The sequence below is a fragment of the Cavia porcellus genome, unplaced genomic scaffold (genome assembly GCF_034190915.1).
Source record: "Cavia porcellus strain 051 isolate PalLab524CR breed Dunkin Hartley unplaced genomic scaffold, mCavPor4.1 scaffold_33, whole genome shotgun sequence".
Classification (NCBI taxonomy): Eukaryota; Metazoa; Chordata; class Mammalia; order Rodentia; family Caviidae; genus Cavia; species Cavia porcellus.
The window spans coordinates 23,272,175-23,297,013 of record NW_026947516.1 but is presented as its reverse complement, the minus strand read 5'-3'; the positions used below and the strand labels follow the sequence as shown (position 1 = coordinate 23,297,013).

At 39.5% G+C, this 24,839-nt stretch overlaps 1 protein-coding gene across 2 annotated transcripts in view; it reads left to right on the top strand.

The window, feature by feature from the left end:
- The window catches only part of Smpx (small muscle protein X-linked), a 52,132-nt gene that overhangs the window by 9,576 nt on the left and 17,717 nt on the right, over positions 1-24,839 (top strand). The window contains exons 3-5 of one of the 2 annotated variants that reach the window (XM_003466400.5): positions 5,100-5,186; positions 8,495-8,642; positions 12,350-13,075. In XM_003466400.5, the coding sequence (XP_003466448.1) occupies positions 5,100-5,186; positions 8,495-8,629 (222 nt within the window). In that variant the 3' untranslated portion in view covers positions 8,630-8,642; positions 12,350-13,075. Of the gene's footprint in view, positions 1-5,099; positions 5,187-8,494; positions 8,643-12,349; positions 13,076-24,839 lie in introns of those variants that run through there. The other variant, XM_013148930.3, reaches the window with a different exon arrangement.

Genomic DNA, 24,839 nt, shown 5'->3' with positions numbered 1-24,839 from the left:
CAGATCTTGAAGTCGATTTTGTACTCCTTCATGAAATAATCTGTGTGGCTCTAACCAGAGCTCTGACTTTGTTGCTGTTGTTGTTGTTTTGTGAGACAGGGTCTTGCTATATCGTTCAGGACAGCCTTGAACTCCCTAAGTAGCTCAGGCTGGCCTCAAATTTATGGTGATCCTTCTGCCTCACCTGAATCCCGAGAGGTGGGATTGTAGGCATGTACCACCAAGCCCAGCCTAGGGCTCTGTACTTGTGACACGAAGCAAGCAGCTATCTACTGGAGAAAAGATGACATTTTTGGACTCTGACATTTATAAGTACATAGAAGCACAACCTGCCCCCAACCAATTGTACACATTATCTTAATAGCTGTACGGTGCATTCTTGAAATTTGCTTTTCCCTTGATGATGAGACCACAGTTGAATCATTCAGGAAATTACTGAAGAGAACAAAAAGTGTTGAGAACAGACAAAAAGAAAACCTTTTAGTGTAAAAACATCCTGGGTGCAGAACAGTGGCTGAGTGGGAGTTTCTCAAAATCATGTCGAGTGGTGAAGTTTTGTGTGTTTTGAATCTACTCCACATTTCAAGAATCCCTAAGCAGTTATGTATTCTAGTGATGTGGAATTTTATTTTAAAATAAGTTTCGTATATTTTAGTTGGTAGATGTGTGCATGTGTCTTCTGTTTGTCTCTCATTTCAGGTTCACTTGTCAAAATTGACTCTGATTTTAGAATCAGAAAATACATCTCTTTCTGAAAGTTTTCTGTAAAGATGCTATAAATCTTGAAATGTCATATCTGGCTTCATTCTGAAGACTAAGGCTGTAAGAATAGGAAAGAGTAGAAAAGAATACTGAACATTGCAGCCCCATAGAATTTCCTCTGCCTGTGCAATGGGTGAATGGTGTGGGGAGGCTATAGATTCGGCAAAGCTGCTGGGGACCTTTGAAAACTAAAGCTAAAATCAGTGTGGGGGGCATCAGAAACAAGTACACAATGTTCAGAAACCTCACAATGGGCTCAGAAAAGGAGAGGCAGAGTGGAGACACAAATGGACGGGGAGATAGAGAACAATGGCTGTGGAAGGCAAAGTTTAATAGGAATTGTCAGTACCCAGGTGTTGGTAGCTATCAAAATCCAACCCAAGGGGAAAGAAGGCGTCCTTTCATTGTAAGACACATAGGAGTGGTTGTGGAGAGAATATTGTTTCCAAAATCTTCCTGGCTTAAAGCCTGGAGCCAAGCAAGGAGAACAATACAAATAATTAACGGAGTGGTGGAATTAATTTACAGGGAATTCTTTCTACTTTTCTTCACCGGGTGAGATCAAGTGTAGTATTAATTTCACATCAGATAGGTCTTCTATCACGGAACAGTATCCTGTTCTGGCAAAAGACGATCTAGTAGATTTTTTCCATTTCCAACTTGGAGGATGTAACAAATTATGTATAGTTTGGGAAAGTGGTGCATTGGCTTTGCTGCACTGGAGATATTTTTATAATATCTAAAATGAATAAACTTCAAGGAGGGAAGAGAAATGCAAAAAGTTGCATTACAAAAGAAATTTAAAAAGCAAGGGTTAGTTTCCTTTTCATGTATGCAGAATCTATATTTATTTGGTGGAATTGGGGAATGAATCTTGTGCCTCATGCATGCTAGGCCAGGGCTCACGCTGCTGAGCTATCTCCCCAGCCCATGCACAGAATCTATATATAGAAGGAAGCCCAATCTTACATTGACTCCAAGTCACTGACGTTAAGTTTATTCTGTGTTTGTTAGGGTTTTTGTAAAGCAGAGCTTATGTTCTGAACTGAGTTTGAATAGCAAATGCCATATCCAATTTTCAGGTTAAAAATTTGAGTGACTAGATCTGTATGTTATTTGAACAGGACAAATCAGTGAAAAAGGCAAAAATATGAACCAATTTTCTGGTCGACTGAATAAAAGTGAAGATCAATAGGTCTACATTTTCCTATCAAATTCAAGATATTTGTCATGGCTATAATTTAGACTATAACGTGTGACTGAAATATCACTGCCCTTCCCTTAAATTAATAAAACATTGATGATCACCTTGTTATGAGTGAATGCATGCTACAGTTGACAAAGCACTCTTCTTCCTCTCTCTTATTGGGGCACATTAATGATTGGACATTGGGCCTGTTTTTAAGGCTTCTTTTGTTCCTGTCAATATTGCTGTCAGAAAGCCCCATTTAGGTTCCTGATTGCTTGAGTGATGTGTTAAAGAAGAAAAAGTGTCAAGTCAGTGAGTTAAGAGACCACTTTTCCATGTGGCTTTTCTTTGGCATCTATTCTAGAAGTATCCATTTTGTGTTTCCCTTGCCAAAAGCCAATCTCAAAATATAAGTCTGCAATTTTAGAGCTGATTAGAGTTAACTTTGGCCAAGTGATATAGACTCTTCAGAGACCAGTTTGGCAGAGTGAAAAAGGTCTGACTCTAAAGTTTGACAGTTTCAATTTAGAATCCTGTATTATTTGCGTGGCCTTGAGAAAATTCTCGAACCTCTTTGAAACTCAGTTTCTTCATCAGTAAAACAAAGAGGATAATACTAACCTCAGGAAGCTCGTGAAGATGACAATATTTGAACACTGCATCTCCACCTGGTACACATTTTAGATGTCCTTTCAATAATTTACTTGAAGGAAAGGTTTTATTTTATTTTTGAGACAGAGCCTCCTATGTAGTGCAAACTTACCTTGAACTCACTGCATAGCCCAGGCTGGCCTCAATATGCAGTGATCCTCCTGCTGGCTTCTGAGTGCTGGGATTACAGGCATGTGCCACCATGCCCGGCTGAAGGGAAGATTTTATAGATGTAATGTTTGAAAACCACTTATGTAGCCTAATATTCACATTACAAATGGGGATAATGTGCTATAGAAGAGTTGTCACTTTTTCAAGAACAGAGAATCCAGAGCACTAGGCTCTTTTCACAGCCATGAACTACCTATGACCCATAGAGAAATTACGTGAATTTGAAAAATTAATCTCCAAACAGGAAAAGGTAGTTGTTTTATAGCATGTGTTTTGCCCTATTATTATGATGGCTTGAACATGTTCCCTGACTAAAACTGCAACCTACAATAGAGCATATGTGCTTGATTAACTGGGTTAGTTTAACCTGAATTCACCATTCTGAAGATACCCCCTGTAGATGCCTCATAAATGGGTTGAATGCAAGAGATCTAACTAAACTTTGAATTGATTAACTTTCTCCCAAACAGTGCTTATATTTAATTTCACCCTCTTTTATTCAAACTGTGATAATGAAAAACACCCAGTAGTTTAACATGGACCGTATTCTCTGAGTCTTATTTACCTTGTTTTGACCATTATTTCAGGCCTTTACATTTTATCCAGTCTAAAAAGTGCTAATTGTAAAAATACTTTTTATTGTGTTTTGGTTCATTTGCTGTTTTTGTGTTTTGTTTCTGCTAGGGATCAAACTCAAGGCTTCATCTATACTAAATGGATCCTTTACCACTAAGCTACATCCACAGCTAATTATTTCATTTGATATCCTGCTAAGAGATAAAGTAAACATGCCAATTAAAATCATAAGGTACAGCTGGATGCAGTGATGCTTGCCTGTAGCCCGAGATTTTGAGAGGCTGATGCAGGAGCATCTCTTGAGCCCACAAGCTTATGGCCAGCCTGGGCAGCACAGTATGACTCAGCCTGAAAAAAAGTACAGGATACCATTCATTGTGAAACATACTGCGATTAGTAAAAGAAGTATGCGTTGCAATTCATGAAGTAAAGACCGTACTTGTCACCATAAAAGACCTCTCTTTCCTCCTATCTTATGTCTTAATGGTACATAGTGATCAAAAATGCATCATGGCTTGCTGGTGCTACTACGTTCTTGTTATTGACCACAAACATTTTGGATCCATTTCCTTCCTGTAGGACCCACATTATTCTAGTAGGGAGGAAAGTGTTAAAACCCTCGGTTGGGAAAAGTTGCTTGCTGTTCTCCATGGGGGCAGAACACAGAGATGTCATGCTGCATGAACGCTGACACTGGATACTTCATGTGCATGATTTAATCATTCCCCTGGCAACAGAGCTTATACCAGGTGTTTCCAAATGGACCTTTTCATACTTCTTAATAACTTCATTTGGTGTAATATCAAAGTCATCCAATCTGCCACCTAGGATAACAAATTTTTTGCTCCTTTTGCTGAGGCATCATTTACCTTTATAAATCAAAATGAAATTATAACTTTTTGAACCCACACATCCAATTACTCACGAGGAAACACTTTCTTGTCAATGAAAAAAAAAATTAAGTGATTGATGCATGTTTTATGTGAGTGAAAATGCTGGTTGAAGATGTTTTTGGTCTTCATTGAGTATTTTCACCTTTTCATATCAGACAAAACAGGCAAAATTCAAATGTACACCTTCTCTTCCCAAGTTCAAGTTATATCCTGAAATAATTAAGAATATTTCATGTATACTAGAAGGTATTTTATGTTTACTATTGGTGGAGATTAGTATGTTATCTGACTAAAGAACCAGAATCGATGAGTTGTAATACAAAGGGAACTGAAGTTGGGGCGAAGGTAGAAGAGTGTCGCTTGCAAAGACTCGAGGTAATGCTGGCAGAGTGCTGGGATAAACAGAAAGGCGGCAGCTTAGGGGGTGTGAACCTTCCTCTTCCCACACCATGGTAAATCGCAAGGAACTGCAAGGAGTGCTAAGGTGCGGGATGACTTCTGAAGATGCTCTTTTCTCCTTTCTTATCATTATGTGTTCTGTTCCCATCCCAGAGAGGAAAATAATGTGCACCACTGGAGGTCATCCGCCAAAGAAAGCTGTCTTTAAATTCTTCTACCCAATAAGAAATTGTAAAATCGCTGCACAGACGTAAGGATGAATACTCAAAATCTATAATAAATGGAAGTCACATTTCCCTTTGCATAATTTTTGTACTGTCATTACAAGCAATTTTCCTGAGATAAAAGCTTTGAAGATGTACTTTCCAGACATTTTTCCTCACAATGATTGTTGTCTCAGAGTGTCATTGCAATTTCTTACTTTTCTTGAGCTAAATTTATCCTGTTTTGTCTCTTAGGCAAATATCAATATTCCAATGGGAGCCTTTCGGCCAGGAGCTGGGCAACCCCCCAGAAGAAAAGAATGTACTCCTGAAACAGAGGAGGTGAGGAGAACTTAGCTAGCAGAGCACAGTGAGGTCTGTCTGCTCCAAAATCCTCACTAAGGAAGGATAGAAGGAAGGTAGACCTGTTCTCTCGGATGAGGGAAGGGCAAATAGGAAGCCCATTGATAATAACTGCAGTGCTCCCTCTGTGGACTTGTCCCATTAGGCATGGGAAAGTGCCTAGCACAGGGGCCAAATAGCTAAATCCTCATAAGCAGGGTTGGTCTTTGCCTAAGACAAGCAGTTGCTTGCTCGAAGTGATTTGGAGGGTTATTGAAAAGCCCCCACTAAGCCTCCCAAATCTTTCTTGTGACTGAAATACGATCATTAAGCCATGAAACAGTGCACTGAGATTTTCTGGTAAATATTCCCCCTTTCATCTGTTCTCTTTAAAGATGCAAAGTTATGATTTATTTCTGGTTCAGCCAATTCTCAGCAGGGTAACCTCGGACATGTGTCTTGGCTCCCCTGTCCCTGAGTCTCTTATACCTTAAAAAATGGACAAGATTAACAGAGTTACTGTGAAGATTAAGTCAGTTAGTTAGCACATGTAGCTTTAGAACAGCTACCAGAATGCTTGCTGTTACCGTTAAGTCTCCAGTGTTTGAGCATGATGAGCACATCAGACGGTATTGGCCCACACTGGAGAGTTTGGAGCAAAACTCAGCAGGGCATCTGGTAGTAAAGAACAAGATGAAAGCAAGACAGCTGGAAAATGCTTCACCATTCTGCAAAATTTTGCAAATACTCTGTGACCCTGCCGCCCAAGCAAGCATTTCTCTTCTCGGCATCTATTCCTGAAACTGAGAACGCTGCTATGATACTTGATTTTGCTCACACTTTCTCCATCCAAAGAATGCCCTTCATGTTCCTTCCCAATTCAACTGTCTATTTACAAAACAAAAAAGAATATAATTAGTCAAATAGGGCCATCTGGAACCTGTTTGTTCACGCCTTAATTTACTGTAATGTTCATTATAACAAGTTTATAGAAGAAATAGAATCTAATTTCCATTATATTTTTAAAGGACGACAGAAGATTCAGTTTAAAAATGCACCACCATAACTCTTTCTGAGTCAATTATCCTAACAGTGAATTATGAAATATATCCCCTTACACTTTTCCATTATTGCCACCTTACCAAATCAAGTGCAAAACGTCATACCTTGATACATAAAGAGCACAGTACACTCAGATTTTAGTAACTTGAAGGGAAGATAATAGTATTAAGTATCATCATTGTTAATCTGCATATGTTCATAAAACTCATTGCTCGTAGGCACATAAGTACATACAGACCTTGGGTTTATGTGCTAAATGTACCAATATAGCACATTTTGATGTCACAAAGATAGTGAGCACAACTTACCCAGGAACCTAACAGAAGGAATTAGAAACATTTTTCTCCTTCATACTTTTTTATTAAGATCTACAGACCTAACAATCATGGGAACATTTATAAGCAAGGAAACTTTTTTTTTTCATTTTACTGCTACACATAATAAAAGAGGCAACACTTTGTATTCTAGCTAAAAATTCCTTCTCAAAGCCCAGCAAGGAACATTTTGGAATACCTGGCCCTCCAAGTGAATGTTTAATTAACAGTTTGAATTACTGCTTCCATATCCACTTTTATAAATGATGAGTGTGCTCATAGGCATGTATATGGCAAAAAGCAGCCAATCCTGTGGTTCTGGATATTGACCCAGGGAAACAACATCTTCCAGACATTCACAGCAAGTATAGTCTACATTGAATTACTTTATCATTTCATATGGGTGACACATTAGCTGTTTCATCACCACTCTACCAGATTTAGTATAGGAAACACCATTAGCCCTTAGTAGAAGAACAGTGCCTCGATATATCGTGTGTCTACTCATCCCCTCCAATACACAATTTAAAAGCATTTCTATAAAGAACGTGTCTACCATGTGATTTGCAGGGGCTTGGGAAAGCTTGAACATGTTTTTTCTTTAGGTTCTAACCAATTTGGGATTTAGACAAAGGAGCCTTGGGGCCTGTGTTAGCTGGGGTTCTCCAATAAGCAGATCCAAAGTTGAGTTTAGATGTGCATAACATTTATTTGGGGAAACACTTGTAAGGAAAAATGGAGGGAGTAGAGTAGGCTGGGAGCACCGTCAGATTGTGATGCAAGGGGTGCAAGAGGTTCAGAGGTGTCAGCGGAAGCAGCTCAGACTTCTTGCTGCTCTCAGATCAGTTCTCCAGCTAAGATGCTCCTCAGAAGAGTCACAGTTCTCACTGGATCAGAACCTGCTTTGCGATTCCTCTTGCATTCAGTCATTGGTTACAAGCAGCTATGGGAAATGTGACCTCAGTGTAGTGATGGGTGGATTTCAAGGCAAAGCAGCTGGGGCCTTCATTCAATTACTCTCCCTACAGTAATCTGATCTGAGGCGTGTTCTGGCGGCTGCCACGGTGATCAAATGTTCCTCTGACACCTTCCTTCCAGGGCCACAGTGAATAGGAGGAGAGGACTAATAGCTTGCTTCTGGAGTAACGAGTTGGAGCCAACACACAGCAGCTCATTATTGTTTAGTCTCAGTTCTTTACGTGTTTAGTGCATGTACATGGAGCTGTGGATTTGTGACTATACATTCTCAGAATTAATCCGTTAAGCAATAATCTGTAGTCAGGCATTGAAGGAGCCACAAAAAAGGATGGAGAGTACATCTTGCCTTAAAACTGCAAAATATGTAACAGCAGTGATAAAAAATTTAAAATACTTCCCAAAGAAGGAAGGGAAGGCTGTGGCTCCTGTTGCTCCTACCATCCAGCTCATATTTAAAAACATTTTCCTTATACTTTGCAGTTTTTTCTGCCTTAATAAACATATCATGGGACCAAAGGTGGACAGTCACTGCATCCCAACAATACACTGAAAATCTCTCGGACTAAGCCATTGTTTTTGAGTTAGCCATGCACTAAAGTTCTACAGATTTTTGCTGTCAGGAATAGTATGATCATATGATGCCAAATTAAATTTAGAAAATCGTCTTTTAACCGGAGGTAATTTTTATTAGTTACCAGATGTTGAGTAGTATTCTAGTGTTTTCTAAGTCACATGGACATTACTTGTTTTCTGCTTCCAACTTTATTTTACCAAACTTTAGATCTTATTGTAATTCTGAGGCTGTCTCGGTAACACAAGAGAAAGTCATTCTGCTAGAACTACACTCTAGCATTATTCTTATTTTAATTTTTAATTTTTCTCTGGTTCATATTTATGAGCTTAGAGATCAAATGTCCTTTTTGGTGAGTTTAATTTCTTCTTCTTTTGCTTCAGGGAGCTCCTCCTACCTCAGATGAGGAAAAGAAGCCAATTCCAGGAGCAAAGAAACTTCCAGGACCTGCAGTCAACCTTTCAGAGATTCAGAATATTAAAAGTGAACTGAAATATGTCCCCAAAGCTGAACAGTAGTTGGATAAAGTAGGTAAGCGAAAAACTAGTTTCTGTATTTCAAGAAGACCACAAGAAATTGTTTGAGGAAGTCTTGCACAGAAAGAGTTTGGAATTCCAGAAGCATTTGTTAGGTATGAAGGGCCTTTGCTTTAGACCAGTATTTCTGGTACAATGTTCTAGTAAACTCAGGTTTTAGGCTTATTTCATAATGACTTGGAAATCCATTGAGGATACTTTCCTGACATCCTCATTGTGATCAGCCTTCTTCATTAGAAGAGGATAAGATTGGGACAGGAAAGATGCTCGGGGGGGGGGGGGAGAAGCTTTGAGGCGCTTTTGACTGTTGGGTTCAGGGAGCCTTCCCTCATTGCATGGTTTAGTTTCCCTGCTTAAATACCACAAAGTACAGTGAAAGGTTTTTTTAGCTGGAGGATCAGAGGAACAAGCAGCTGAACAGATTTAGGGTGCAGGGGCAGAGACCCAGGAAATTAAGGCCTTGAAAAAAGAAGTAACCTAGGTATGTGCATGGCATGCTGAGACGACCTCCTTATAATACTGGGTGTGGATGGTAAGGGCAGGTTCACAACTTCCGGTGCTGTTCCCAAGGAGGTGCTCCACACAGGGTTTGGGATTCTATTGTCATTTTCATTGACCTGTTCAATTAGGGACTCCTGGTGAGGGCTCAGCCCATTCTCTAGCTCCAGAATGGGTTTCTCTTAACCTGGGTAGACATTGTGCCAACAGGATAAGTATGGATCTGACCCAAATCATGGATTTTTCTCTTGTAAGACCTTGGAAACAAATTCACCCTGTATCCAAGATTAGGAAACCCCATCCCACACACTCTCTACCATATTTCCAAAGCAGATGTCTGGAGGAGAGGATTCTATACTGGGAGCACAAAACAGATTTTTATCTGGTTGATTGTTCATCCATTCATTCTATCATCCAGTCGCCCATTTATTCAAACAATACTCATTATCTGTGCTGAACACTGGAAACATAAATCACTTATAACACATGCTAGATACTATATGAGAGCAATACATTAGCTTCTTCTTGTAAGCTTCAGGATACCTAACTATTGCCTTCATTCTTGAGATGATTTTTGAGAGACTAGTTTTTCCATCTATCCTGCATCCTAAAAAGGTACCCCTTGTCAGCTTTCAAAGTGAGGGCTATCACCTACTTGTTATACTTCTCCTACTGCACCTTACAGATAAATCACACACTCGCTGTTCATGTTGGGGTGAAATGAGCATGTAGATGGCAAAGGGAAATATTTAGGCAGATGGGACCCTGTTTGTCTTCTCCTGTTAGCAGAATGAAGAACAGAATGTTCTGTGTGACAACACAATGCTTTATTGCCATGTTGTGTCATGCTATATGGACTTACTAGGATATTTGCAAGTTAGTCCTTCAGAAAAGATTGCTTTAGAGTCTAGCAAAAGGAGATATTTTGAGTTATAGTATAGTATCTAGTGTTTTAGCACAGTTCCATAAAAAAGAACAAAGGAGTAAGAAAAAGACACACAGTGTATTACATGCCCATAAAGTAAGTCTCTGGAACCTGGATAGGGGCTAAGACCAGACATGTGGCTATATGCCCTTGTTATTTATGAGAGAATGCAGCAAACTAATGACTGATGTTCCATCCCGCTTCTGTTGCCAAACTGAAAGGATATACTCCAATACATTTGGGATGAAGCTGCAGAACTTCTCTGCGAAAAATCCCAGAGGAGGATGATTAACTTTTTGTAATATTTATTATCACCACCCAACCAAGGCCATCCAGTTAGAAACATGAATTTTTAATGTAAACTTTAAAGAATTTTACTTTTATGAAATCCATGTTGACCTAAATTTAACCCCAGTTCCAGTTTCAGAAGAATCTGATTTTCAAGGCTCAAAGGAATGCTGGTTTAAAATGAGCTCAGAGAGGACCTTACCGGGTTCCCTGGCAGCAGCCTTGATTCAGTAGTCTCAAATGTTTGATTACAGGAAACAAGAAACAAAAACAACTCCATAAAATATTGAAAAAGTACCAGAGTACCCAGAATGCATTTTTGTTACTTCATTTTCTCAGAGAAGACATTAATGATGCTTCTCTTTTGAACAAATTCTAATGTGAAGCCATTCACAGAGGCCTATTTATCTTTATTCTTACAGGAATGTGAAAATGTAAGTTGTCCGAATAATTGATCTGAATTCCAAATGAGTACAGTCATTGTTTTAAGCCAAAGAATGAACTTTATCTTGTGCAGGAGAGGTAGTGAGCAGAGTTGCTTTAGAAGCATGTGTTCTCTTGTGAATTTGAAATTTTGAGACTTTTCCTAGTCATGATTTATGGCCACAGAAGGAAAACAGTTTTTCACATCAATTGATTTAGTGAACTGATTAGCAACAAATACACTGGACCAGTCTCCACTTAGTCACTTACAGGTTGCATTGATTCCTTGTTCTTGGGCCACCATTTTGTTGTCACTCACCCCCACCCTGTGTTGTCTAATTATCTGATCAAACAGATCACTAGTTTGAAGATTGCTTGACTAAGTACATTATGTCCATAGTTGTCAAACACTGACAGTCATGGGACTCAAGGCTCAAAGTCCACATTACAACTATTATAGCATTTTAGCTGTATAAGACAGAGCAGCATCTCCTTCCAGGCAAGGTGGGTGCCATTTTTTACATGGGATTTTAGATGCATTCCACAACCTATCTCCTGGCTGGAAGTGTTCATTGAATTTGATTAAAAACTTTACAGCACAAGAAGCAGAACAACGAATCACTAGTCTGTTAGGGATCAGCAATCATGACGTATGGAAAAGAAGGTAGGGCCTGGCCCAATCAGAAGCCAGGCCAGACAACAAAATGAGCACGTACCATGTCAAAACCAAGACACATGAGAATTTCCCAAATGAAGATCCAACCCCAGCTGGAAATGGCATGGGTAGGGAATGGAAGGTGTTCGGCCAAATAACTCTTGAGATTGAGCTGGCTGCTATTTAACGTGGCCAGATGGTGACTTAAGAAAATCCAAGAACAGATGTAGAAGTAGGCTCATCAGCAAAGTCTGAAAACTGGGTGCCCTCTACCAGCCTCCTGCCTGCTTGTTTGTGGCATTATTAGGATTCCCACAGGCCCAAAACCAGCAACCACTATCAGCTTGTTTGCTTATAGCTGCAGCAGATACCACAACATAGACACAGGTCTGGGGAACATGTGGAACTGTTCAGGGCTGGTGTCCAAACAGATTCCGTGTCCAGTTTTGCTGCCCTTCAACCCTTAGACCACACCACCTGTGCTTAGTAAAAAAAAATCCCTTGTAACAAATCCCCATACTTTGGGCATATTCTTCTTCCTGTACTAAGATATACAGATACTAAACATGGTTTCTTCTCTAAGGATACCTAAGTCTTGATAGACAAAAAATTCCAAAGGTACATAATGTAAGACTAGATAGCAGTTCTGTGTTTCTGACTTACTAAATAGGCAGTAGAGATGCAGTCAGTGTTATTATTTACAGGAAGAGGAACGCTTGATGATTGGAATCAGGGAAAATTTCAAGGCAGTAGGAAGAAAATAGTTGAAATAGATATTCAGAGATTGGCCTCTGGATGTACGGAACCTTTGAGACATGATCAATAGGTCAGGCTGGTGAAACCAAACAGTTCCACTAGGGCAGTACTTCATAAACTTTTGGGGTGAAGCAACCTGTCTCTTCTCTTTTTCCAGGGGTAAAAGAGCTCAATGATAACAAAGAATTGCAAAGAAATAAAATAAAATTTAAATGGGTAACAGTACAGCAATTACAAGAAAAAGAAATAAAGGTAAAGCCTAAGAATAATTGGACAATTACACCAATGGACACCAATATAGCAGCAAGTGGAAGCCCTAGGACTGCTGTGGCTCCAGAAAGAAGTGACCATTCTGAAGTTTCAGGCGTTCTGGCCTCAGTGTTGGATGTTGGAGCATAAGCATGCATTGCATCGCAGGCAGACCTCTTATAATAGTATATATACATAGTACTCTAGGGTCCCAGAGAAATGCATAATGCTTTTGTGGCTTGTCATTGTTTGATGTGCAATAATTGTACACACTTATGGGGCACACTGTGGTAATTTGGTACATGTACACAAAAATGTGAAATGATCAAATTAGGGTAATTAGCAATTTTAATCGTTAAATTTCTGTCATCTCATTGCATTGTGAAGTTTCAAATTCCTAGTGCTTCTGTTGCTATCTTTTCTTTCAAGATTTCTGGAGCCTAGGGAACTGCTTGTTCTTTTTGTTTCTTTTTGTTCTTATTTCCCTGAAGCAAAAGACTGTATGGCCTTCAGCGCAGATTTTGAACTACTTCTTTGTATCACACTTGGTTGCCTCTTGGCTATATAACTTCTGAGTGCAAATCATTGAACTCTTTAATGAAGTATTGTAGAGAATAAACCATAATGGGTAAAATTTTTTCCTAGTTATTTATAAAATATATAATAAATTGCCATGAGCTATAATCACCGTGCTGTGCTCTAGAATACCAAACCTATTATTCCCATGAAACCACAATGTGACACGAGCAATCCAACCTCCCTTTCTCCTGTTCCATCATAGTCTGTGGTGATCACTATTATACTTTCTACTTCTATGAAAACAGCTTTTTTAGATTTCACATATTAGCTGAGATAATGAAATAGTAATCTTTCTGTGCCTGGTTTATTTCACTTAACATGAAGTCCTCTAACTCTATCCATGTTGCCACAAATGCCATGATTTCATTCTTTATGACTGAATGATAGTCCATTTTATTTAGCCATTCAAACATTAACAGATACTTTGGTTATTTCAAAGAAGCAAAATTTTTGTGATTCTTAGTAGTTCTCTTTGTAGCTTTTGGTCATACATAAAAGTGAAAGCCTATGGAATGAATCCATATTTCTCATTAAGAACAGAGGAAGGAACTTGCATTTTTGTCATTAGCAAGTCCTTTGAGGTCAACCAGTGGGCCTTAGACCATACTTTGTGACACATTGCTGTAGAGCAATAAATGAGAGTAAATTGGGGCTCCCTCATACCCAGACATGGCTCCGTAATCTCACTTTAGTCTGAATTTTATAGTCCATATTGCCTAGCCAGCCTCAGTTCTGGATTTGGTAGCTATGAAAATAATTATTACCATGCCCTACTTGAGAATGGGTGACTTTGTCTTAATGTGCTTGGGCTGCTATAACAAAACAATATAGACTAGGTGGCTAGACAACAGACTTTGTTTCCCAAAGTTCTGGAGGCTGAAAGTTCAAAATGAGGGTGCCAGCACAATCAGGTTCTGGTAAAGGTCCTTTTCCTGGCTTGCATACAGCTGTCTTCTGTGTTCTCACATGAAGAGGTAGGATGGTCTGACATATTTTCCACTTTCTCTTCCTTTTTCCTCCATGAGAGCTCTGACCTTGTGATCTCAACAAAACATAATTATTTTCTAAAGGCTCCATCTCTTCATACCATCACATTAGGCGTTAAGGCTATAACATACAGTATTATAGGGGTGGCGTATGCATTATGTCTGTCTATAATGGATCCTTTCTTCCAACACTTGGCCCTACCTTTCTAGCATCTTCCATTTATGCTGTCACAATGCTCACCATATTTTAACACATAGGTCTTGTATCTTCTTGATGCCATGGAACCTCAAAGCTACAATGCACCTGGTACATATTAGGCCCACAAGGCATATCTATAAGACGTTACTGGCACTTTGACCATAGCAATTTTAGTGTCTCCTAGAAGTTTGTATGTTTAAAATCCTTGCATTCTTAGAGAAATTACTATTTAAAGGCAAGACTATCTTCTCTTGCAAGAGCTGTTTGGAACCATAACCAGTAAGGCTTAGACATTTGACTTTACCTCATTGATTTTATGTTTCCCTGTGAAACTGAAAAATTTAAGAAAAATATCGAGTTTGGTTCATATTCCTGAGGGAGAAGAAACATGGGAAACACCAGACAAAAATTTAATTTTCAAAAATTCCATGACTTTATTTTTCAAATAACATTTATGTCCAGATAAGACATATTTTCCAACCAGTCATCCAGAGAGATGTCATCTCTGATAGAGGAGAACAGAAGGTACTCATTACTCTTAAATGTTAAGGATTATGCATCACTGTCATTCTCGCTAATTTCAAGAGTGTTGGCAGGAGGGCAAATTGATGTACCCATGTACTTGATCAGAAGTGCATTTAGCACTGAACAAAAGACCCCCAAAGTACATGAAGCAAAAAACTGACATAACTGAAGGGAGAAATAAACAATCTAACCATAATAATTGAGGATTTTAATATCCCATCAATAATGGTAAGAACAACTAGGCAGAAAATCAACAAAGAAATGGAACTTTTGAACACTGTAAACCAAAAGACACATAGACAACATTCTACTCAAAAGACCTAACAGAAACATATGGAGCATTCTACCCAACAACAGAGTACACATTCTTCTCAAATACACAAGGAACACTGTCCAGGACAGACCATATGTTGGGCCATTAAACACGTCTTAATACATTTATAAGGAGCTGAATCATGTAAAGTCTGTTCTCTGATCACAGTGGAATGAAGAATGAAGTTAGAAATCAGTAACAGAAGTTTTCGAAATTCTCAATTTATAGAACTTAACACAGTCCTGAGTAAGTACTGACTAGTGAAAAATATCGCAAGGGAAATTATAAAATACTTTGAGTCTAATGAAAAGAAGAATACAACATGCTGCAATTTATGGGATGCAATTTAAGTAGTGCTTAGAGTGCTTAGTCATAAATGCTTATATTACAAAAAAGATCTCAAATCAATAACCAACCAAGTCAATATTAGCAACTTCATATTTGACAAATATGAATTTTATCACTTTAGAGTAAATTCACAATTAAATTTGTGAATGAAAATAGCATCCCTTTGAAATGGTAAGGCTTAATAATGTATATTTGTATAAACATCATAACAATATAGCAAAAAGCAAGAAATAAAAATAATTGCTCAGATGATCATCATTTTAACATAATACTCACTTTGATATAACTTCCCTTTAATTTTTTTTGGAAATAGGGTCTCACTTTGTAGTTTAGGCTGGCCTTGAATTCACTATATAGTGCAGGTGGATCTCGAACACACAGTGATCCTCCTGCCTCTGCCGCCTAAGTGCTGGGATTACAGATGTGTGCCAGCACGTCTGGCTCCCTTTAGTATTTTCCTCAGTGTTTGCATATGGGATCCAGTACAACAGAGTTGCTAGCAATATAAGGATTTGGGGTCATAAATTAGAGTTTGTCTCATTTTCCAGAACCTTTGCAATTTGGAGATCTAAATGTTTACTTTCTCATTTTATAAGAGCAGAAAATGGCATGTTCCTTATAGAATAGTTGTGAAGGACTCAACAGATGCCTCTACAAGAAGTGTTATCTACATGCAACACCTGAGATGGATAATACTCAGTGAATGGGAGCTGGTTCTCTTATACTCTTTTTCTGCCATGGCCTCTTTCATATCACGTGTACATTTTTATCTCTCTTTTTCCACTATACACTTTATCACAAGAATATTTCTTTATGTTGCTTTGCAGCCTTCAAAACTGAGATGATTTATTTCTCACAGTCTTTGGGTTATCATGATTTCACAACCTTTCCCTCTGCCAGAAGACGGAAGACTGATTTATTGATTTGTATAGAACTAAACTTAAAAACAAAAGCAAAAAGCTTCTCCAAATGCCTTCACTGTGGTTTGCTGGAATTTTTTTTGTCCTCAATTTTGACATGTTTCCTGCTTTGACCCAATTATGTAAGCTCTATTCACTTTCTACAAAGGACGAAGGATGTGGTTTCGGGCTGAGATTTTTAACTCTCTAGTGAAGTCACATTTCTTTTGATTAGGGATGCTCTTTTTCCCCCTTCTCCTCACTTTGTTAGGAGAAAGATGAGTTCTGCAATGGCTCTGAACTGCATCAAGGTTTTGTTCATTTGTTTTCTACCTGGCAAAGCCATTGTTCTAGGCCCTGATTACGAGCTGTGGGTATAAAGGACTCTTGAGGGTGATTTCAAGGAACCTTTGAGTTGATTGGGGCCATTGCTTTAAAGGTCTCTCTATAGCAAATACACAGAAGCTCCCTGGATGACTTCCATTAACACAGAGCCCTGGAGAGTATGGGGTATGTATTCTCAGGAGGGAGTTGGAGTTGATGAAAGCTTGCAGGAGTAGACTTGAGGCTAGAGAACCCCACCTCTTCCAGACAGTTTGATGGAAGGCAGAGATGACTCAAGATCACATTCTACACATCTTTATACACTGGCACGCTAATTTCCTTGGGCTAAAGGACAGGACTGGTGCATGCTCTCTCCCAGTACATACAATATACTCTCAATAAAATGTAACGGAATGTATTTCCCTATTCAGTGGTTCTCAACCCAAGCTGAAGGAATGGATTTTGTCCCTCAGAGGACATTTGGTAATGCCTGGATGTAATTTAGGTTTTTACAACTGGAATGAGGTGTGGGTTCTTACAGTCATCTGTTGGGGAGAGGAGTGTTAGACACCTAACAATGCCCAGACAGCTCCCTACAACAAAGAGTGATATTGTCCCTATGGCTCGGAGTTCTGGGAATGAGTTGCCTTGATTTATCTTCTAGAAAGGCCAATGTCAATCTGACTTGTTACAAACTTTCCTTTCCAAGTAATCAATGCCATATACTTTACAGAAATTATGACCTTAATAAAAAAGAATGTAGTAACTGCTTGTACAATATTTATACTCTCTGTTCACCTTATACGTGCTAGGCAAATGCTCTACCACTGTTGCAACCTTAGCCCCCCTTTTTTGAGACAGGGACCCACTAGGTTGCTCAGGACAGCCTTGAACTAGTTATTCTGCTTTAGTCTCCCATATACCTGGGATTACTGGCATGCACCACAATATCAGCTAGAAATAAGGCACCCTTAAATGAAATTATTTTATCAACTGGAAAACAAAACACATTTATTGTATACAGTGTATATAGAATATTACTGAGTTATGGTATTAAGTCGCAAGCCCAACTACTTTTTGTAGGATATAATTTAATCTCAAATGTATTAGAAAGCAGTAGTTTATCCCAGCAGCTTCTCAAGTCTTTTAAAATATTAGTGTTAAACATTATTAATCATTGGCACCAATATCAGCATCATCACTTTTACTGTCACGATTGTAACCATTTGTTACATTCTCGTGATATGCCTTATACTGCACGCTGTATCTTATTTACGCTGTATCACTGTATCTTATTTCACTTAATTCTTGTGCTCTCTGCAGGGGGATAGATACTATGAAGGCCAGTTTGTTTATGGAGGAATGAAGGCAGAGAGTGTTTATGTAACTTACTGCGCATCACCCAATTTGTAGATCCCAGAGCTAAGGGGTTTACCAATATCTGTCATATTCCACAATCAGTCCATTTAATCACGATTACCCATTCCATTCATTTAAAATTTCCTTTTTGTATATAGTCTTTACAGATGTTTTACTGTGTTGAATCAGAGTAAAGCCAGGAAAGGTTAAAATGACTGCAGAAATTGTCACTTCCACAACTGTCACATGCTTGCTTATTTGTGTTTTTTTTGTTTTGTTTTGTTTTATTATTCATTCATTCATTCGTTTGTTCATTCATTCATTCAGTGTTTATTAAGCAAAAAAGATCTGCCAGGAGCTTAATATCCTAGATATTGAGGATTCAAAAAGAAATCAGACTGAGCATCTACACTGGTTTACAGCTGAATGGGCAAAGTATAAAATGCAAGCACAAAGAATTTGCTCTTTTTAAAGGTCTTGAAAGAAAGAAGAGCTGATGCCCATAAATATGAGAGAAAGCATGAAAGTGAGACTAAGAGAAAGGCAAAGGAAGAGAAGAAAAAGAAGAGAGGGGGAAAAAGGGGAGCCAGAACAGCACCTGTCCTGGCCATGCTAAAGATGGCGTGGGCTGTGCCCAGCGTGACACAACTGCCGCAGAGGGTGCCAGGCCTCTGCAGAGCCTGCCTGTCCTCCCAGGATGAGGGAGGGCTTGTCAGGCGTGTCTGTATCATTTATGGTGCAGCCGTCTCTGAGCCGTGAAGCCTTTTCTCTCATTCCCTCTCATGCTGTGTGCAGCCCACGCAGAAAACTGGGGAAGTGAATTCCAGGCTGTTTAATCAGGCTTGGCTGCATCGTGACAACGCTGCTCGTTTTAACTCCCTGCACATGCTGTGGCATTTGAGAAGAAGGAATCAGGAGGAACAAATCGAGACTTGCAAATTTAACTTGTACTCCCTTGCCACCACTCCCTGCTCATGAACTCATCATCCCACACCCTCTGGTTTGGGGCTTTGTGCAGATGGTAAGGTGGTGCCCAGTTTATTCCCAGGCAAGGCTGGTCAACTGGCTTCTCACTGAGGGAAATTTCCATGAAGCAGTTGACAGATTGGAGTCTCTTTCATCCAGGCAGGTGGCACAAAAGCTGCTCAGAACAATTCGTTTTGACTGCTGGAAAAACAGCAGAAAGCAAGTGTGCTCTGTCGCAGGAAAGGCACTGGCTGCTTTTTGGAGGAGAACAGTAGCGCTTCTTTCCACCTCAGAAGACCTGTGCTGACGCGGAGCAGCCGCTACTGAATCCTGCACGAGTAATACACGTTTTCCTGCTGAGTCCTTGCCTGGTCCTAATTTTGAATACAAGTGATATGAATCGCCACTGCCCTTTAGTTCCAGGGACACCAATTAGTTTCTAAAATTTTATCAAAAAAGTTTATTACATCCTGAGTGTTCAAAAGTTCATTTACTTAGACTCAATTTTTATTTCCTGGTCATTTTGCACATGGGTTAGTTGGAATTTTTCTTGGCTGAACTAACTTTTTTTCTTCACAGTGGGCATTATCAGTGTGAGCTAGATTTGGAAGGGATAGATGAAAGTAGTGGGTTAAATCCACTCATTTATTAAGTGAACATGTGTGCATTCACTGCGTCTGGTGTGATTACATTAGAAGCAGGTGATTCAGGACAAGTTTCTTCAGGAAATTCACAGACTGCCTGGGTAAGGACATGAGAGAGTTATTAGTACATACTGGCTGCAGCAGGAATGAAGAAGATAGGCCAAATCATAGCTAAAATGGGTGCAGCTGTCATCTTTTGGGTTGAAGCCAAGGATGGTGCTAAAAGGTTAAGGGACACTGAATTGCATGGTGTGTAGAAAGTTCTCAGCACAGTGGTGGCTGTTACTATTATAAACTACTGAATGTTACCACCAGAAAGAACTTAAAGTCCCTCATTTATTAACAATAGAAATTGAGTCCTAGGAGCACCTGACTCAAAGTCAATGTCAATCTCAAATTCAAGTCTCCTTTTTCTCAGTTTTGTGCCCCCTTTTCCTAGGGAAGGCAAACAGCTTTCATCTTGAGTACTGTCTGTGTTGCTTTGGTCCTGGCCATGGAAAAAGGCCTGGAGCCTGAGCTCTGCAGGGGAGAATGAAGCAGAGTCAGCCATGGCTGTGTGAAGTGGTTAGGTCAGGCTTCCTGCTACAAATTTGTCCACCTTATGAGAGGGCGCTGGACACTAGATATGCTGGAAAGAGATGGACACAGCTGCATTCTACTTCCAGCTAAGTCATGTGGTAATTCTGTGACCCTGGGCTATTTCCTGACTACTCTGAACCCAGTCTATAAATAGGAATAATGCCAGTCTTGAGAAGTGCCCGTTAAGACAGTGAGGAGACTCAGATGGGGCACTTGGGACAACCTGGCATCCAGGAAGTATTCATTCCCTTTGCTGTCCCTACATCTGCTCGTGTCTTCTGTCCTCTGTCCTCTGCTCCTTGCTTCCAAGGCCAGGAATTGGTTGATTTTTAAATGAAATACTCTCTAAAAGCATAGCTCTGCATATTTCCCTCAGGAATAAGAAGACAGCACACTAAAAATTAAAATCCATTAATTGTGACTATTATGAGCTTAGCGAAGTACTTTTCAAGCATTTGAAGAAGCTGTTTCTCAGTCACCACCTACACTGACTCCCTCCAACCTGCGCTGGCGGGTGAGATGATTTCCAGCCTGCAGGTGTCCCCTTTCTCCTGGAGGAGGCAGTGCAGTTCCAGTTTTCAAACCCTGAAGGAGCTCTGGTTTCCAAAGCCCTTGTTTTAAGACAGCAGAATTACAAGCATTTCACTTGAGCTTTTTCATTTTATTTCACTTGAGCACTTCAAGGGATTTTCCTCCTCTACTTCCAATTTTTAAGCAGCAAATTTATGTGGTTTGTCATTTCTGATTTTTCTCTGAAGAGACTCAGTTTAAGAAATACTTGGAGAACCAAGCACCTGGTTCCTCTTCTCAAGAAAAAGTCAAACAATGGATTTTACACACCATTTCCCTGAGCACTTCACATGGCTTTGATGGCCAGAAAGAAGCGTCTCATCTTTCTAGTAATCTTTTGTACATAGACTATTTACTGTTGGATTCTGGTTCAGAAAATAAAATAGAGCTGTAACAGTCTAAACACCCCGAAGTGCCCTGGTGCTTCTTTATGACATCCCTTTCTGGCTTATGCCACATTTACATTGAATTTCTAACTATTACTACACCACAAGAACATTTTGTCCTTCTTTCAGAGATTACTTAATGAAGTGCTGTCTACTTTGCAATAAGAGTGAAACAGGCATCCTGGAGACTTTGAAGTGGCTGTTTAAAATGGCTTTGCAAGCCAAGAATAGGGAACGGAGATATATTTGGATTTTTACTAGGGTTAAGGCTAGTGGTAACACTACCAAGCCTTTGCACTTGGTTTTAAGAATTCTAAATTACTTCCATGACCATTCTCTCTTTTGAGCCTTGCAACAGCTCTGGGGATCAGCAGGGAAGAATGTGAATTTACAGTTCATTTTTACATGACTTGCTACATCACAGAAGGCTGGAAGATTGTGATACATATCGTCGTCTCTCTCCAGAGGAATTGAATTTTCAGACCCATTATTGAGTCAGCCTATTTAAATCTATCTGTAGAAAATGAGTGTGATGCCTTAAAAACTAATAAAGGAGGATCATTGTGCAATTTGGAACAGGTGCCAAGCAGGGGGATTAGCTACAAATAGTTCCATGGGGTCAGAAGTAAATGATTACGGGTCTTCTGGGGCTGGAGGTTTAGCTCAGGGGCACAAGCGCTTGCCTAGCAAACACAAAGTCGTGAGTTTAATCCCTGGTACCAAACCAAACCAAACCAAACCAAACCAAACCAAGCCAAACAATTATGAGTCTTCTTACAAACAGGACTTTTCCCCAGTGGCATAAAAAGGAATCTAGAATCAATGTATCCTCCTATATGTTTAGATGTATTTCAAAGCAAGTATGTTATCTCAATTTTCACTTCTACTTGCTGTTTTCTTGCTGCCTTATTTTATTTTACTTCTTATTATTGACAGCACTGAAGGTCGATCCCAGGGTCTTGCACGTGCTCTACCAATGAGCTATACTCACAGTCCTCACTGCTCAGTTAAAAACACAATCATACTGATGTAAAATACACCACAGGCATATAACACAAGATATATTTCCTCCAAGATTTGGAAATTAGACTGAAATGCCCTCATTTCAGAAAGGCCAGGTGGCAAACTTATGTATCTGTGGAAAACTTCACTTTGAGATGTTCCTAAATCCTTACCCTAAAAGTCAATTCTTCTGGAAAGCTCTCCATCATCACCAACAGCCAAGAAATGGTGTCCTGGACTTCATATAGAGTCATACACAAAATTTACTGCTTGTTATCTGTCGGGTGACAGAGAGCTTAGGCCAAATCCCATCTAATTATGGGACAGTTGTAGACCTGTTTCCATTGCCAGGTAAGGCTACCTAACCAACCCAGCTGGTCTCAGAGACCTTGGCCAGCAAGGGCTCTCGGTACATAGGAAGACAACCTCATGGTCCAGACAAGACAAAATAGCTTTTAAAAAGTTCTCTGGAAACAGACAGCAAGTGAAACTGCATCAGAATGATTCTGGACCTTCCTCATTGCCGTCCCTTCACAGCTGAGTCCAGCCTCAGTTTGCTCTCCTGGATGGCATCTTTCTCTTCATGTGATCACACTATGAATTATCAAAAGGTGGCAGGCAGCGCTTTGCTCCTGCAGTCCTGCAGGCCAATCTTCCATTACCAATGCAATTCTCCAGCTTTTACCCTGGTACAAACTGAGCCTATAGTACCTGGAAAACTACCTCACCCACTGATCATGTGAGGAGTTAAAATGCCAGGAAACTTACATTAGGTGGAAAATGAAGCTATCTCTATTAAAAATCAAAACAGCTCTTTGAAGTTTGGCAAGTATTTCCAACCTACAGATATCATTGTAGTTTTACACTCTAGCATCCAACAGTGTAGTTATCCTCCAGGTTGGCATTGCATGGATGACCTTCCAATTCGAGAAGCAAAGCGTTTCACATCTTTAACTGAGACCTTGAAGAGTGTGGGGGCAGAGCAGCACCAAGGACAGCATCTGTGGGTAGCTGTGAAGGAAATTGTTTTCAGATAGGCCTAGAGAACAGATTCTCAAACTTTCGCATGCATTAGTATTATATGGAGGCATTGCTGAAGCTTAGACTGCTAGGTTAAATCCATAGAACTTCTAATTCAGGTCTTGGGTGAGTCCTAGAATTTACATCTGTGGCAACTTTTTAAGGCTGCTGCTATCACTGCTGGTTTGGGGAAGCACTGACCTAGAACCAGTCACAAATTTAGAACATTTAGATTTGGGAATTCAAAAATCCTGTAACTATATCATCACTGCTCTGCAGTTTAATAGTATTCAAATATATGGCAAAACCCATCAGATTTCTTTGCTAATATCTGGATACGCAGTGCTAAACATGAATGAAGCGGTTCAGTCAGACACCACTAACCACTTTACCTTGTAAGTTATTACATATATAAAGCTCCATTTTTCAGGTGAGAAAACTGAGGCTTTGAGCCTTAAAGGTTTCTTCTGAGGTTGCACAACTAGATAGTGTGTGGTATTTAGGAATCAAATCCAGGTTATCTGACTTTTAATCATTACCCCAAGCTGACTTCCCCATGTAACATGTAGGATAGTGGTCATGGGGTAGAAATATGCTGTGTGTAAAACAAGGAAGAATTTTTACCTAAAGGATGAAGAAATCAATCTGTCTGGCATTAACTTACCTACCAGTCACCCAACATCACCTTTACAACATTAATTTCTGTAGCAGTTTATTCGGTGTTAATAATGTTATAGCCCAAGGGTTGGCAAACCAGGGCCCACAGGCAAAATCTAGCTTATCTCCAAGGTTTCTTTTTCTTTTTTGTTTTCTTTTTGATACTGGGGATCAAACTCATGACCTTGTGCTTACCAGGCAAGCACTTGAGCCACTGAGCTAAATCCCTGGCCCCAAGTTTTCTTTTTAAGATTATTTTAGATTTATACACACCAGCAAGAAATAATGTAGAGAGATTTTTGGGTGCAGTGATTGGGAAGAAAAAATATCATTTTTCCAATCTCTGTGGAAATATTTCTAAGAAAGTCTTTGACAAGTTTCAAATACATGCCAAGACACAAAACCTGGGTTCAATAATTTTCACTCAAACATACTGCTATGGATGTCCAGGTAGTGGTTGTAAAACACAAGGGTTCTAAATCTGAACCCTTTTCAAGTCCAAGAGCTGATAAGACCAAAAGATCACAGCTACTAGACTGACTGATAGGCAGTGTTATTGCTTATCTCAAATATTATGATATTAAAACTAATATCTGTTTCTGAACAATTAAGTTGTTAAGATTTGGGCTTTGGGTGAGAACCATTTTTTTCTATCCTAATTATCTCAGTCAAAATGCAGGCTACAGTTAGCTCCATGGTTTTTAACACTGATCACACAATAGAATCACTCAAGGTTGCCTATGTGCTCTGAACAAAGATTCTACCTCAGTTTTTAAAAGGAAGGATAAGCCTAGGGATGAGAATATTTCACAAGGTCACTGAGTGATTCTGGTGTGCAGTTATGCTGAGAAGGATTGGGTTAGCAGGTGTTCTCACATCTTCCCTTGACAAACCAGACTGAAATTTTTCTTGCTTGGGAGTGTTTGGTTGAATGTCAAAGTTTTGTTGGGAAGAAATTGTCCAAATGTGGAAAGCAGCTAAGCATTCTTTGAAAGCCATGCAGCAGAGATGAGCACTTTTGCATAAGGTGACTCATTGGTGA